At 45.5% G+C, this 15332-nt stretch overlaps 1 protein-coding gene across 1 annotated transcript in view; it reads right to left on the reverse strand.

The window, feature by feature from the left end:
• The window catches only part of LOC123376857 (D-beta-hydroxybutyrate dehydrogenase, mitochondrial-like), a 41557-nt gene that overhangs the window by 23659 nt on the left and 2566 nt on the right, over positions 1–15332 (reverse strand). The window contains exon 3 of the mRNA XM_045029099.1: positions 1682–1792. Within this exon, the coding sequence (XP_044885034.1) occupies positions 1682–1792 (111 nt within the window). The remainder of the gene's footprint in view (positions 1–1681; positions 1793–15332) is intronic.

Consider the following 15332-nt stretch of genomic DNA (forward strand, 5'->3'; position numbering starts at 1 on the left):
TTCCATGATGGCATGAAGGCTACAGTGCAGTGTAATGATGATCAGACTGAGGAGGACTGGGGCCCAGGCAATCCTCTCTAGCAGTCGGGAAAGGCCCTTCCTGCTGATCAGTTCAAACCCCTTGTAAGATTTATGAAGTCCATGCAGAGAGATTTTCCTTGTTCTTGACACTTTTCTTGCAGTTGCCTCAGTCTCAAGACCATGTTGATAGTTGATCTGTCAGCACAGAAGCCTCACTGAGTCTCCGGATATACATGTTCCGCAAGAACTTGCAGTCTTTGGAGAATGACCCACACAAATGCCTTGCCAACAACACTAAAGAGAGAGATTCCTTTGCAGCTGCTGGCACTCCAATCTCCTTTGGTTTTGTCCAACATTATGATGTTGGTGTCCTTCATGTCTTGCGGTCTCCCTGCCCTCAGGCAGGAAAGCAAGACATTGTGCTTAAACATATGCACCATCTGATGTGACCAGTTACCTCTGGCCTGAGCCTTCCCAAACCAGTTACCTCTGAGACGGCATAAGCCTGATGAGTCATCCCTGAGACAGTGTGATGAGTCATCAGAAGCAATTACCTGCAGATCTCATGATAGGCCCCATGCATCCAACACGGGTTCAGCCAATCCACAGGTGAGGACCCACCCAGCTGATCCCAAGACAGGCATACAGGCTCCTAAGGGAAGCAGTGTCTCCAGTCTGCTCAACACCACCACCAGGCCGGGAACACACTCATTGCCTAGTAATCCTGACAGACTGCTTCTACTCCACCCAGCCCTGCTGCAGCCTGCTCCTGCCTTTGCCTGCTTCCACGCTAGCCAGTCCCTGTTCCAGCTCCTGCCTCCGCTGGCTGCCCAGCAAGTCTGACACCTGTCATCCTTTCTTCTGTACTTCAGATGGAATTCCATCTTTTCATGTAGATCAGGGGTAGGCAACCTATGGCACGCGTGCCGAAGGCGGCACACAAGCTGATTTTCAGTGGCACTCACACTGCCCGGGTCCTGGCCACCGGTCCGGGGGGGCTCTGCATTTTAATTTAATTTTAAATGAAGCTTCTTAAACATTTTAAAAACCTTATTTACTTTACATACAACAATAGTTTAGTTATATATTATAGACTTAGAGAAAGAGACCGTCTAAAAACATTAAAATGTATTACTGGCACGCAAAACCTTAAATCAGAGTGAATAAATGAAGACCACACCACTTCTGAAAGGTTGCCGACCCCTGATGTAGCCATTCCTGGTGCTAGGAGGCAACTGACTTTACAGACTCATTTACAGACGGTTCTATATCAAGATTTTTGGTAATCTGGAGATCTCATTTAGAGCTGCTTCAGAAACAGTGCTTTCACATGAACAGAGTTCCTGGGAGTGTTCCATCTGGCATCGCATCTATTTGCTTCTGTCGATGATGTCTCCAATAAGAGATTTGGGTGGGACAGTTTTCTTGGCTGAAGGACCTATCGATTTGATAGTCTGTTAGGGCTTTTCCATGGCTAGCTGATTGACTCCGCAATGCTGAGCAAGAAATGTTGAAGTCTAAGCAGAAAAAATGTTTAATTTGCATTTTTTTAAAAAATGCAGACATTTTCATTGATACAGACTTTAAATCAGCATGTTACTATCCCTTTAAAATGTGCCCTTCACAACCTCTAACAGAGTTAACTTAATGAAGTACTCACCGCCAGCAAACAGCCAGCAAAGACAGTGAATCCCTGTGCATGCAGCTGCTTTGCCAAGGCATGTCCAAACCCTTTGTCACAGCCTGTTATTAGCACTGCCTTCCCGTCAACCTGTGCAGGGGAAGCCAACAGTTTAGAGGGAGTGGATACGCTCTGTGATAGCAAGAGCTATTACAATGCTGCAGAAGCCTATTAAAATTACAGTACATAGCAACGGTGCAGCCCTGCGAGCAGGCTTAGCACACGTCAATAGTATTTTAGTAGGGATATTGGCTACACCATATGTCAACAAGCCCTAAATTGTTCTGAAGTTGTCCAGATTCTACCCCGCCCCTTGCACTGCCATTTACACTCATGCACAGTGAGTGTGAGACATTACCAAAATCCTCTACACATTTACATCATTGGCACCATTTCACATCCCCTGTGCACAGCCGTAAATGACACCACTAGCTGCAAGGCACAATGGGCCTGACTCTGCTGTCACATGATTTTACACCAGACTAACTTCATTGACTTTCTCCTGGTTTACACCAGTGTAAATGAGATCAGAATGTGGGCACTTTTGTCCAGAAATGCCATGAGCTCTCTCTTGAAAATGCAGCGTACAACCCATCTCATAAAACATGCTTCCATTCTAACAAGAAAACCAGATTATTTATGCTACAATGACACTGACAACAGTTCCCTTTTTAAAAAGTAAATCAACATAGAGACACAGAAAAAGGCAGCAAAATTTCAGACACCAGCAAAAAGGGATGACACCAAAATTCCACAAAACATATTCAAACTCATCTAGTAGGCTGTCAAGTATCAGAGGGGTAGCCGTGTTAGTCTGGTTCTGTAGAAGCAGCAAAGAATCCTGTGGCACCTTATAGACTAACAGACGTTTTGTAGCATGAGCTTTCGTGGGTGAATACCCACTTCTTCGGATGCAAGTGGTGGAAATTTCCTGGGGCAGGTATATAAAAGCAAGCTAGAGATAACGAGGTTAGATCAATCAGGGTGGATGAGGCCCTGTTCTAGCAGTTGAGGTGTGAAAACCAAGGGAGGAGAAACTGGTTCTGTAATTGGCAAGCCATTCACAGTCTTTGTTTAGTCCTGAGCTGATGGTGTCAAATTTGCAGATGAACTGAAGCTCAGCAGTTTCTCTTTGAAGTCTGGTCCTAAAGTTTTTTTGCTGTAGGATGGCCACCTTAAGATCTGCTATTGTGTGGCCAGGGAGGTTGAAGTGTTCTCCTACAGGTTTTTGTATATTGCCATTCCTAATGTCTGATTTGTGTCCATTTATCCTTTTCCTTAGAGACTGTCCAGTTTGGCCAATGTACATAGCAGAGGGGCATTGCTGGCATATGATGGCATATATTACATTGGTGGAAGTGCAGGTGAATGAACCGGTGATGTTGTGGCTGATCTGGTTTGGTCCTGTGATGGTGTTGCTGGTGTAGATATGTGGGCAGAGTTGGCATCGAGGTTTGTTGCATGGATTGGTTCCTGAGCTAGAGTTACTATGGTGCGGTGTGCAGTTGCTGGTGAGAATATGCTTCAGGTTGGCAGGTTGTCTGTGGGCGAGAACTGGTCTGCCACCCAAGGCCTGTGAAAGTGTGGGATCATTGTCCAGGATGGGTTGTAGATCCCTGATGATGCGTTGTAGGGGTTTTAGCTGGGGACTGTATGTGATGGCCAGTGGAGTCCTGTTGGTTTCTTTCTTGGGTTTGTCTTCCAGTAGGAGGCTCCTGGGTACATGTCTGGCTCTGTTGATCTGTTTCCTTATTTCCTCGTGTGGGTACTGTAGTCTTGAGAATGCTTGGTGGAGATTTTCTAGGTGTTGGTCTCTGTCTGAGGGGTTAGAGCAGATACGGTTGTACCTCAGTGCTTGGCTGTAGACAATGGATCTTGTGGTGTGTCCGGGATGGAAGCTGGAGGCATGAAGGTAGGCATAGCGGTCGGTAGGTTTTCGGTATAGGGTGGTGTTGATGTGACCATCACTTATTTGCACCGTGGTGTCTAGGAAGTGGACCTCCCGTGTAGATTGGTCCAGGCTGAGGTTGATGGAGGGGTGGAAGCTGTTGAAATCGTGGTGGAATTTTTCCAGAGTCTCCTTCCCATGGGTCCAGATGATGAAGATGTCATCAATGTAGCGTAGGTAGAGAAGGGGCGTGAGTGGACGGGAGCTGAGGAAGCGTTGTTCCAGGTCGGCCATAAAAATATTGGCATATTGTGGGGCCATACGGGTGCCCATAGCGGTGCCACTGATCTGGAGATATATATTGTCAGCAAATTTGAAATAGTTGTGTGTGAGGATAATGGAAATATACAAAAACCTGTAGGAGAACACTTCAACCTCCCTGGCCACACAATAGCAGATCTTAAGGTGGCCATCCTACAGCAAAAAAACTTTAGGACCAGACTTCAAAGAGAAACTGCTGAGCTCCAGTTCATCTGCAAATTTGACACCATCAGCTCAGGACTAAACAAAGACTGTGAATGGCTTGCCAATTACAGAACCAGTTTCTCCTCCCTTGGTTTTCACACCTCAACTGCTAGAACAGGGCCTCATCCACCCTGATTGATCTAACCTCGTTATCTCTAGCTTGCTTCTTGCTTGCTTTTATATACCTGCCCCAGGAAATTTCCACCACTTGCATCCGAAGAAGTGGGTATTCACCCACGAAAGCTCATGCTACAAAACGTCTGTTAGTCTATAAGGTGCCACAGGATTCTTTGCTGCTTCTAGTAGGCTGAACACAGCTGTTGGGAGGAGCACTGGACTGGGACTTGGGAAACCTGGGGTCTATTCACAGCCCTGCCTCTGCCCTGCTGGGTGACCTTGGACAAGTTACCACACTGCTGTGCCTCAGTTTCCCCACCTGAAAAAATGGGTATAATGCTACTTATGTTGCTTGAGCTTGATGGATGAAAAATGCTATATAAGAGCTAGGTGGTATTGTTATTGCTCCCCATCAGGATGGACACAAAAGTTGCTGATGTCATGCGGCCCGCCAGCAGATTACCCTAATGGGCCGCATGCCGAAGGTTGCCGCCCCCTGCTCTACCATATCCCCCCTTAGTCGTCTCTTTTCCAAGCTGAAAAGTCCCAGTCTTATTAATCTCTCCTCATATGGCAGCCGTTCCATACCCCTAATCATTTTTGTTGCCCTTTTCTGCACCTTTTCCAATTCCAATGTCACACAGTAACCCAGAAGTCCTTAAACACACAATCTTGTGCTCTAACTCCTAGGACATACTCCCTCCCCTCTGACTGAACTCGCCGTCCCCTATTCTGTTCATCATGGTACCTTCAGTTATGTGAAACAATTAAACTTTAAAGTATAAGTGAGCCAGCAACACTAAACTGTGTGTCCTGTTTTTATGGCTGTAATGGTCTGTAGCTCTCCAAACTGAAGCTAGGGCTGTATAATATGGAGTTTGTACAGGCTCCCTTGAGGCACTATCTTTCAGGCGATGATGCTATACAATAAAAAAGGGTAAGAGGAAGCAATAAGGAACTTAGGTCTAAAATGTCTCTGGGGAGTGGCTGACAACCCAATATTCCCTGTGTTATGCCACAAGAGACAGCTTCTGGAATAAGAGCCCCGCACTCTGGCAACCTGTCCAGCTGTCCCTTCCAGATAACATGGGGCTGATTGCTCATTCTCCTATTTTGTTGGTTTTTGCTGATGTATGTAGCAATAATAAGGAAAGAAGTTTAATGTGGAAGAACTACAGTATAATAAGGATCAGATCATTGACAGAAGGCAGAGCAGAAACTGATAAGAGAATGAATTACATCCCCTCCTTTACGCACTGGAGGTGGTGTTGCTTTTACAAGCTCATTTACAGACAGTAATGATCTTAAATTTAAGCTGTGCTTGAAGCAAGTTGCAGGCACAAACCATGATATGAAGGACAAAAGGGAAATGAGAATTTAAATATACAAGGCTTGATTCTGTTCTCACTGGCACTGAGTCATGCCCAGTATGAATCATGCTGTGGAAACTTATCATGGCCATCTCTACTCACCTCCAGCACTACACTCCTGCCCTCTCCCTCCCTGGGGTCAGAATGGCTCATCCCTCTCCCCACTGTTTATCAGCTCTGTTCCTGAAAGTTCAGGAGCCAAACAGAGGCTGGCCAGTTCTTGTCACTTCCAGGACTATTCTGGAGCCAGGCAAGAGGGAACAAAACAAGCCACAGCTAATTGTAATCAGGTCCCCTATCAGCAAATCTTACCAGGGCACAGATCAGCTGAGGGAAACAAACGACGATCCCTAGAAAGGGGAGTGGACTGTGTCAGTTTGAGATTCATTAGCTCATCAGTTTTTAGAACTGGGCAGCTGTTTTGCACAAAGTAAATGAAAGCACGTTAATGAACCCCTCTTAACTATGTCTGCCTCTGGGGAAAATCTACGGAATATATTTAACATATAAACCTTGCCAATGGCATTTACTATTATCCTACTTGCCAGTAATGAAATGATTGGCAGCAGGGGAGCTGCTTGTATGCAGCAGCTGCAGAACCGGGTCCCAGGAGTAGCGTCACTTTAGTAGATGCCCTGTTCCTCAGGGAGGAGCCAGTGATCTCATGATCCCATCGCTAGCTTTGTTATCCTCTGGCACGTAGCTGGTGGGTACATTATCCAAGGGCAAGAGGGCTGCCTGGCCTGCAAGGACTGTGGGCAGTCCCCATCCCTAAAGAACTCCACTATACTGAAGGGGGGTAAACTGCCCTGCTCTGTGAGGGGCAGGCTAGATTAGACCTACCACGTCTTTTCCATCCCCAGTTCCTACAATTCAGTAAGGCAGTGGCTCTCAACCAGGGATATGTGTATCCCTGCGGGTACGCAGAGCTCTTCCAGGGGGTACATCACCTCATCTAGATATTTGCCTAGTTTTACAACAGGCTACATAAAAAGCACTAGCGAAGTCAGTATAAACTAAAATTTCATACAGTGTCGTGTTTATACTGCTCTGTACACTGAAATGTAAGTACAATATTTATATTCCAATTGCTTTATTTTATAATTATATGGTAAAAATGAGAAAGTCAGGAATATTTCACTAATAATGTGCTGTGACACTTTTGTATTTTTATGTCTGATTTTGTAAGCAAGTAGTTTTTAAGTGAGGTGAAACATGGGGTACGCAAGACATACCAGACTCCTCAAAGGAGTACATTAGTCTGGAAAGATTGAGAGCCACTGCTGTAAGGGACACTCCTCAGCCTATGATGTAACAAACTAAACTGCTGCCTAGTTAATGAGACACAGAGAGAGAGACCATTGTACTTCACATGGCAGGTTCTATTCTCCTCTTGTCTTCGGACAGGCTCACCTTCATTCTATTTTGGGATCTCTGCTTTGAGATGAACGGATCTGGGCCTGGCTCAGTGACACTGGTAGGGCATGTGCCCGCATCCAGCTGGGAGAACAGATCTATGAAGGTGGACTGCTAATAGCACCAATAAACCCACTGAGAGGGGGCGTTTGTGGTAAAGCACTAGGCTGGGATTCAAGACGTTCAATGCGAGGCTCTGCCATAGATTCCCTGTGTGACCTGCAGCTAATCACTTAGTGGTCTGTGCCTCAGTTTCCTCCATCTAAAATGGAGACAATAGCACTGCCTGGCCTCACAGGATGCCGTGAGCATAATAAATACATTAATAACTGTAAGGTATTTGGATGCTACTGTGATATATAAGTACTTAGATGTGCTACACACACATCTCCCATATAGAGATGTGGCTGTGCAAATGTACACCTTTCAAAATATATCACTGTGTAAATGCCATGTTCCTGCTCTTTATTCTGTCTCCTAGAAAGACTGCTTAGAAGATATTCAAATGATCACCCAAGCAGCGCCCCTCAACATTTGAAAATCAGGTTAACTGAGGCCTTGTCTACACTACAGGGGAAATTTGACCTAAGCTACGCAATTTGAGTTATATGAATAGTGTAACGCAAATCGACATCGTTTAGATCTATTTACCACAGGGTCCACACTACGCGATGTTGACGGGAGATGCTCTCCCATCGACTCCCCCTACTCTTCTCGATCCGGTGGAGTACGGGAGTCGACAGGAGAGCGATTGGCTGTTGATTTAGTGGGTCTTCACTAGACCCACTAAATTGACCGCCAATGCATCGATCGCCTCTCGTTGATCCCCCAGTAAGTGTAGACAAGCCCTGAATGCTTGCAAACGTGAAGGTCCCACAGCCCTGAGTAGAGCAGGCAGATGCAGCATGGTTGACAAGCAGCTCAGGAATGGTAAGCAGGCCACAGCCCTGACACCGAGTTGCTGGAATGATGTCAGGCAAATCACTTAGCCTCTCCATGCCTCAGTTTGTCCTTCTGTGAAATGGAGATACTACTAGTTAGCTGCCGCTCAAAGGATGGTGAGGCTTCTTTCACCAATATTTGTACAGTCATTGGAGACAGCAGGTGTTATAGACTAACCAGCATATAGGTAACTCACCCCACATAGTTCTGCCAGTGCACCTTGGAGCTACTGACATACAGGAACACAGAACTCTTGGCTTTGTGATGGCTTTGGTGGGATGACTCAGTTACATCACACATGCTAGCTCACTAGTCTATATGCATGGCACTGCTATATCTAGATGATATTTTCCACAAAGGCAAGTTGTGTGTTTAAGTACACTACAATAAATATTCACTTAAACCTGCACCCACATCAACACATTTACAGTTTACTTATTTTTCTCAAAAAAGGGTCTGATTTTCTTTAAAATAAGTTGTACAATTTCCACACACGCTCAAAATTAGACCCTATGATTGCAACAGAGGCAAAGTTAAGCAAAGTATCTGGATAACCTCAGCCTTTCCAGATAATTTGAGAACCCGCACACACTTGTCTAGACTTTTTCCTATTCCTTCTCTCACTGTCATTTGTTTTTCAAGGTCCCATCCCCTGTGAACCCGTCCTTGACACCCTCCTTATTATCTGGTGCAGCGTGGATTCATTTTAAGTTCAAAACAAGCAGTTACAATACTGAACTTTGTCTGTTCCAACAACAAACCCTTAATTTCACACTGCTTTACCAGGCACTTAAGGGCTTCCATCCTAGTAATGGAACCGTTTCAAATGCTGAGGCAACTTCACAAAATATGAACCAATCTGGATTATAACTATTGAGAGAAGATCCAGAGTCTGGTAACATTCCTCTGCTGAATGCCGAGCCCCCGCTCTCCCCCCCCGAGTTGCTGATTGTTCTAATGTTCTTGATAATATGAATTAGCAAGTAACAGGGCGGTGCTGCATTGAAAAGTTTCTGTGTAAAAATAATCTCTTTTTGCTTAGGCGGTCTGCTCCCTTTGTAGGGGTCCTGGAACAATATGTATGGGGGGGGCCATTGAACCAACTGTAAACCACTTCAAGCCAAGGGGTGCGGCAGTACCCCCAGAACGCCTAGTTCTAGCACCCATGTCCCTCTGTGTATTCAGCCAGATCCACGGATCTCAGTGACACAAATCAGATTTACTCCTCTTGGCTGTGGCTATAGAGCATGTGCGGGGTTCTCCTTCTAGGGACTTTGCACACACTGCATGAAAATGCAGTGAGAATGGGAGTCTGTGGACTCCTGGCAGCAAAGGCAGAGGGGACTATTTTATACATTTTCTGACAAGTTCAGTATGTAAAAGTGGCGGGTCTTTAGTTTCGTAAAAACATAAGTGTATTTCTCTTCATTGAGGAACACAGGAATCACCAACCTCGATCAGACCTGAGTCCAAACTAACCCAATATTCCACCTCTGACAGGGGCCTGCACCAGATGTTGCAGAGGAAGGTGTAAGAACCCCACAGAATGCCCCCAACATTATGGCTCATCCTGATCTCTAATAATTAGAGACAGTCTTAAGCTCTGAAGCGTGAACAAATGGATATAAATTGGCAGTCGGGAAGTTTAGGTTTGAAATTAGACAAAGGTTTCTAACCATCAGGGGAGTGAAATTCTGGAACAGCCTACCGAGGGAAACAGTGGGGGCGAAGGACCTCTCTGGCTTTAAGATTAAGCTTGATAAGTTTATGGAGGGAATGGTTTGATAGGATAACGTGATTTAGTCAATAGGTCAATAATGTGCCACCACTGGTCATTAGTACCGAGGGTCAATGTTGGGATATTGAAAGTCTTTTTCCTGAGTGTCTGGCTGGAGAGTCTTGCCCGCATGCTCGGGGTACAGCTGATCGCCATATTTGGGGTCAGGAAGGAATTTTCCTCCAGGGTAGATTGGCAGTGGCCCTGGAGGTTTTTCGCCTTCCTCCGCAGCATGGGGCAGGGGTCACTTGCTGGAGGATTATCTGCTACTTGAAGTCTTTAAATCAGGATTTGGGGACTTCAACAGCTGAGTCAAGGGAGAGAATTATTTCAGGAGTGGGTGGGTCAGCTTTTATGGCCTGCATCTTGCAGGAGGTCAGACTAGATGATCATAATGGTCCCTTCTGATCTTAAGTTCTATGATTCTATGAGGTTTGATATCCCTTCTGCAGGATTTTTATCACTAATTATAAGTCTGCGTATTTCTTGACATCCATATAAATGCCCAGTCCCTTTCTGAATCTTAAATTCTTGGCCTCAATGACTTCTTAGGGCAATGAGTTCCACATTTAATCATGTTGTGTGAAAAAGTGTTTCATTTTATCAGTTTTGATTTTCACACCATTCCATTTCATTGAATGTCCCCTTGTACTTCTGCTATGAGACAGGGAAAACGGAAGTTCCTGATCTTCCTTCTCTAGACAACTCATCATTCTACATACTTTTTATCATGCCCCTTCTTACTCATCTCCTTTCTAGCAGTCACAGGCTTTTCAATCTCTCTTTGTACCAGAGTTTTTTCAGACCCTTGACTGTTCTTGTTGCCCTTCCCTGAACCCACTTGAGTTCTGCACTATCCCTTCTGAAATGGGGTGGCCAGTTCTATGCGCAGTCTTCCAGCTGAGGACACACCATTGACTTAAATAAAGGCATTAAAACAGTCTCCATATTATTCAGCATCCCACTCTTCATGCATCCGAACATCTTGTTTGATTTTCGGCAATAGCTGCATAGTGAGAAGTCTTCATTGAGCTACCCATAATGATGCCCAAGTCCCTTTCTCTGCAGTGCCCTGCCTCGGTTTCTCCTTCTGCTCAAGTCCCCTTAAGCACTCCACATCATAGTCCCATGGTAATTAAAACTCTTCCCCTCTGGGGTCCATTTTATTTAGTCCTTACACACATTGGCCTTTCAGGCCCCAATCCCAGGTCAATGTTTTCTGAGGCTTCTGTCATGCGTAGCACTGCTAACCCCCCCTAGCTGGAGTCATAGGCTCCCACTCAAGCTTCTTTCTGCAGTGACTACCCCAGGGCACTTGTTCTTTCCTCCCTCATCTCCCCAGGCTTGCCCTGAGTTAATCACATGACCTCAGCCATCTGAGGAAGTGAGCTGCTCTTGTCACAGGTTAGACTGAGGCCCCGTTTTCCCTTAAAGGGGCCAGCCAAGTTGAGACAGTTTATTTAGAACCATGTGAGTGGCAGGAGTAATTTTCCCCCTCCAATTTCCATTACTTCGCCTTTGTAAACATTAAAATTCATTTGCCATTGTGTTGCCCACTCACCTAGCTTGTTTAGGTCTCTGAAGTTCCTCAGAGACGTCTCTTATCCTAAGTAACTTTGAGTCATCTGCAAATTTTGCTACCTCTCTGCTCACCCTTCCCAGATCTTTAATATATTAAACAACGCTGGACTAAGTGACCTGTACCCCAAGGCCACACAGGAAGTCTGTGGCAAAGCGGGACTTGAACCCATAGTTCCCAAGTCATAGGCTAGTGTTCTGGACCATCCACCTCCCCTTACTTTCAACTGCCTCCAGTTAAGACAGCCTCTGGAGAGAGCAGTGAGGTACAGATGACTACCATCTCCCAGGCTGTCTTTGGGGAAGACAGACACCTCCACTGCGCTCTACAGTTTAAACCAAAGACATTTCATTTCAAAAGTATAAAGTGAGACATCAGCAATTCTGTGCTGGTTGCTAAGTTTACTTTTTTCTTCTACCAATTTCTAATTTTAAAGTACCACAAAAAAAAAAATTAAAAAATCAATTTTTCCATTATTTTCACGAGTCTTAAGTAAAATCAAGGTCTTAGTTATGAGTGAGAGCATTCAGTTTTGCAGCACCCCAGTCATCATGCAATCTTTTCCCACTTATTACAAGAGTTGACAGACTTCAAAAAAATTCTTCCAAATATTGATGCTTCAGGTACATCAGTTCTTCCATAACTACCTAAGAACACAAGAACAGCCATACTGGGTCAAACCAATAGTCCTCTAGTCCAGTATCCTGTCTTCTGACAGTGGCCGGTGCCAGATGCTTCAGAAGGAATGAACAGAACAGGGCAATTTATCGAGAGATTCACCCCATCATCTCAGCCCTAGCTTTTAGCAGTCAGTGATTTGGCACAGTCAGAGGTTTAAGGACACCCGCGATCTTGGCAAATAGCCACTGATGGACCTATCCTCCATGAACATAGCTAATTCTTTTTTGAACCCTTCACAACTTTCAGCCTTCACAACTTCCCTTGGCAATGAGTTCCACAGGTTGACTGTGTGTTTTGTGAAAAAGTACTTCCTTATGTTTGCTTTAAACCTGCAGGCTGTTAATTTAATTAGGTGACCCCTGGTTCATGTGTTATGTGAAGGGGTAAATAACACTTCCTTATTCACTTTCTCTACAGCATTCATGATTTTATAGACCTCTATCATTTTCCCCAAGTAGTCTCTTTTCCAAGCCTAACAGTCCCAGTCTTTTTATTCTCTTCTCATATGGAAGCTGTTCCATACCCCTAATCATTTTTGTTTTTCTTCTCTGAACTTTTTCCAATTCTAATATAGCTTTTGGAGACAGGGTGACCACAACTGCACCAGTATTTGAGGTGTGGACTTACAAAATAGCATTATTATATTGTCTGTCTTTTATTATCTATCCCTTTCCCAATGGTTCCTAACATGGTTAGCTTTTTTGATTGCCACTGCACATTGTACAGATGTTTTCAGAGAACTATCCACAATAATTCCAAGATCTCTTTGTTGAGTGGTAGCAGCTAATTTAGATCCCATCATTTTGTATGCATAGTTGGGATTATGTTTTCCAATGTGCATTTATCAACACTGAATTTCATCTGCCATTTTGTTGCCCAATCACCCAGTTTAGTGAGATCCTTTCGTAACTCCTCTCAGTCAGCTTCGGACTTAACTATCTTGAGTAATATAGTATTATCTGCAAACTTTGCCACCTCACTATTTAACTGAAGTGTCCCATATTCGTAATGTCCACAACAGTATTTCTGCTGAATCTTCTTTATTCCAAGCAACTGTCAGATCGGATCTGGTATCTGTGTTATATCTGTACTTATTTTTACCCACATACACCTTAAATTGGTATATGCTGAGAGTGAGAACCTGGGCTCAAAGGGATCGTTCATCTTGTAATGCTATCTGTTTGAATCCAGCCAATGAATCTCTATAATGACTAACATACAGGCTTTGCTGGTTAAATTGCACATGAGAACTTCCCAACTAAACCACTAGAGATGATGTCTTGGCCACGAGGAAGTAAATGGGCATTTTGCCATTGATTCAGTGGGACCAGGATTTCAGCTTAGGGGCCTGATCCTCTTCTGACTTATCCCAGTTTGGACCAGCTGTTAAGCATGAGAGCAATTCAAGCTTCTGTGCTCACCTAGTCCTTGGTTTGTCTGCTGAAGATAGTAGTTTCACTAACTCAGGGCAATTGAGGTGGTGGGTTTTGTGGACCCTGAACTGAGATCACCAAATTCCTCCCCCATAGGCACCACACAGTGCAAATATGGACTCTGCATGGGAACAAGTTCACACATGCATCTCATGGGCCTGATTCTCTAATATCTCATTCATATAATTCCGTGAAACCCAGGAAGCAACAAAGGAAAACAGTCCTTGCATAGGCTCAGTTTTCATCAGTTCTACTCTCCTAGTGGGTGGAAGACATCAGGCACCAGGTAGAAGTATGTTACTGTAATTGACTGGGCTAGTTCATATTAGCATCAACTCCAAAAACAGGGGGGCAGATCTCCACTCGGTGGGATTTCAAATCCCTCTTTCGGGACATATGGTTCCGCTCTCCATGATTAACCACTTCCTGAGCTAGCTGCTGAGATAATCCTTCCTTTACTCGAGTGGAAATCATTAGAGCTGTGTCAGTGCTTTCATCACGTGGCTATAAATAAAGAAGCATCCACTCTAGGCTGGAGCATAGCACATAAGGGAGGCTCTGTGGTCCCTGCAATGTAAGTTGCACTAAAGGGATGCAGCTAATGGACAAATGCAAGAAACTTGCCCATTGTTGTGCTGTGTGAAGTGCTAACAGCTGTGGTAGCTGCACCCTGAGCAGGACTGCATCCCCGCACTGTGCACTGACCTGGATCCCCCCCAGAAATGAAGAGACCTGCAGCCCCCCTTTTGCAGCCCATGGCAACTGTGAGAGCACTGGAGTGAACTGTGAGCTTGGGAAAAGATCAGCAACAAGCTCTTGGGACTGGCTGCCCATTGGCACTTCCAGCCTGTGGCCAAGGTTCTTTACATTTCAGATCCCTTGGATTGCAGGAGGGGCTGTGGCCTGGGCTTCTTGGGGCCCTATGGGCAGTTGGGGAAAGGACATATTAGAAGGCCCCTCTCCCACATAACTAGAGTGCATCTGTACTCAGCGGTAATAGAGACTCGCTGCTCAATCCCACGGGCTCGTCCATGTGCCGAGGGCTCAGAACTGACTGGGTCGTGCTTGCTGCTAGGGAACATGAGGGGGCTGAGGAATTGGCACACAACGTCCCAGGACAAGGCTAATGCCTGCTCCTGCTCTGACTGTCGCGTGACCCATCTCAGGTCACAGACGTGAAGAGGAAGAATGTCCAGGATGTGTTTGTGTGACCCAGCATCAGCAGGGAGAAGGAAGGAGCCGAGGCCAGGGCAGAACAGCAGGGCCGAACCTGTGCCTCAGGGATGGTGAAATCCTCAAGTGCCTAGCCTAGCATGGCTCCAGCGCCAATAATATTTATTTTAGCCCGTGTGATTGACTGTTCTGTGTAATGCCAGCAGCGGTGGGGACCAGCACAGACCAGTCTGACAGCAAGGCCAGGACTCTGTGCAGAGCCGCAAAGAGCGAATGCCCTGTTTGGCAGTGGTGTGTTTCTGGGAGGAATCCTGGAGACAGCTGAGTTACTTCCACTTGTCAGGCATGCTAGACAGAACTCAGAGGCCGGGTCCTACTGCCACTGAAGTCAATGGCAAGGCTCCCATTGGTTTCAGTGGCTAGGGGATCCAGCAGCATGTGGCAGAAGCCAGGAAAAGCAGCGTAAATACAGCAGTGCCCACTAGGAGCTGAGGAAAATCTTACGGTGGCAACTTGCTTGGTGTCAGCTACAAACAGCCAGATTTTACAGCACGGTCTGATCCTGGGGAATGATTCCAACTGTCCTTTAATACTGCGACTGACACTTACAAGGTGGTTAGTACATGCATCTCAAAGCCCCCTGAAATGCAAGTGTTCCTTGCAAAGGCACCGCGGTTATTTCAAATGGTGGCTGCACGTCCCCCACCCCTCTCTCTAGGAAGGTACAGC

The sequence above is a fragment of the Mauremys mutica genome, chromosome 9 (assembly GCF_020497125.1).
Source record: "Mauremys mutica isolate MM-2020 ecotype Southern chromosome 9, ASM2049712v1, whole genome shotgun sequence".
Lineage (NCBI taxonomy): Eukaryota > Metazoa > Chordata > Testudines > Geoemydidae > Mauremys > Mauremys mutica.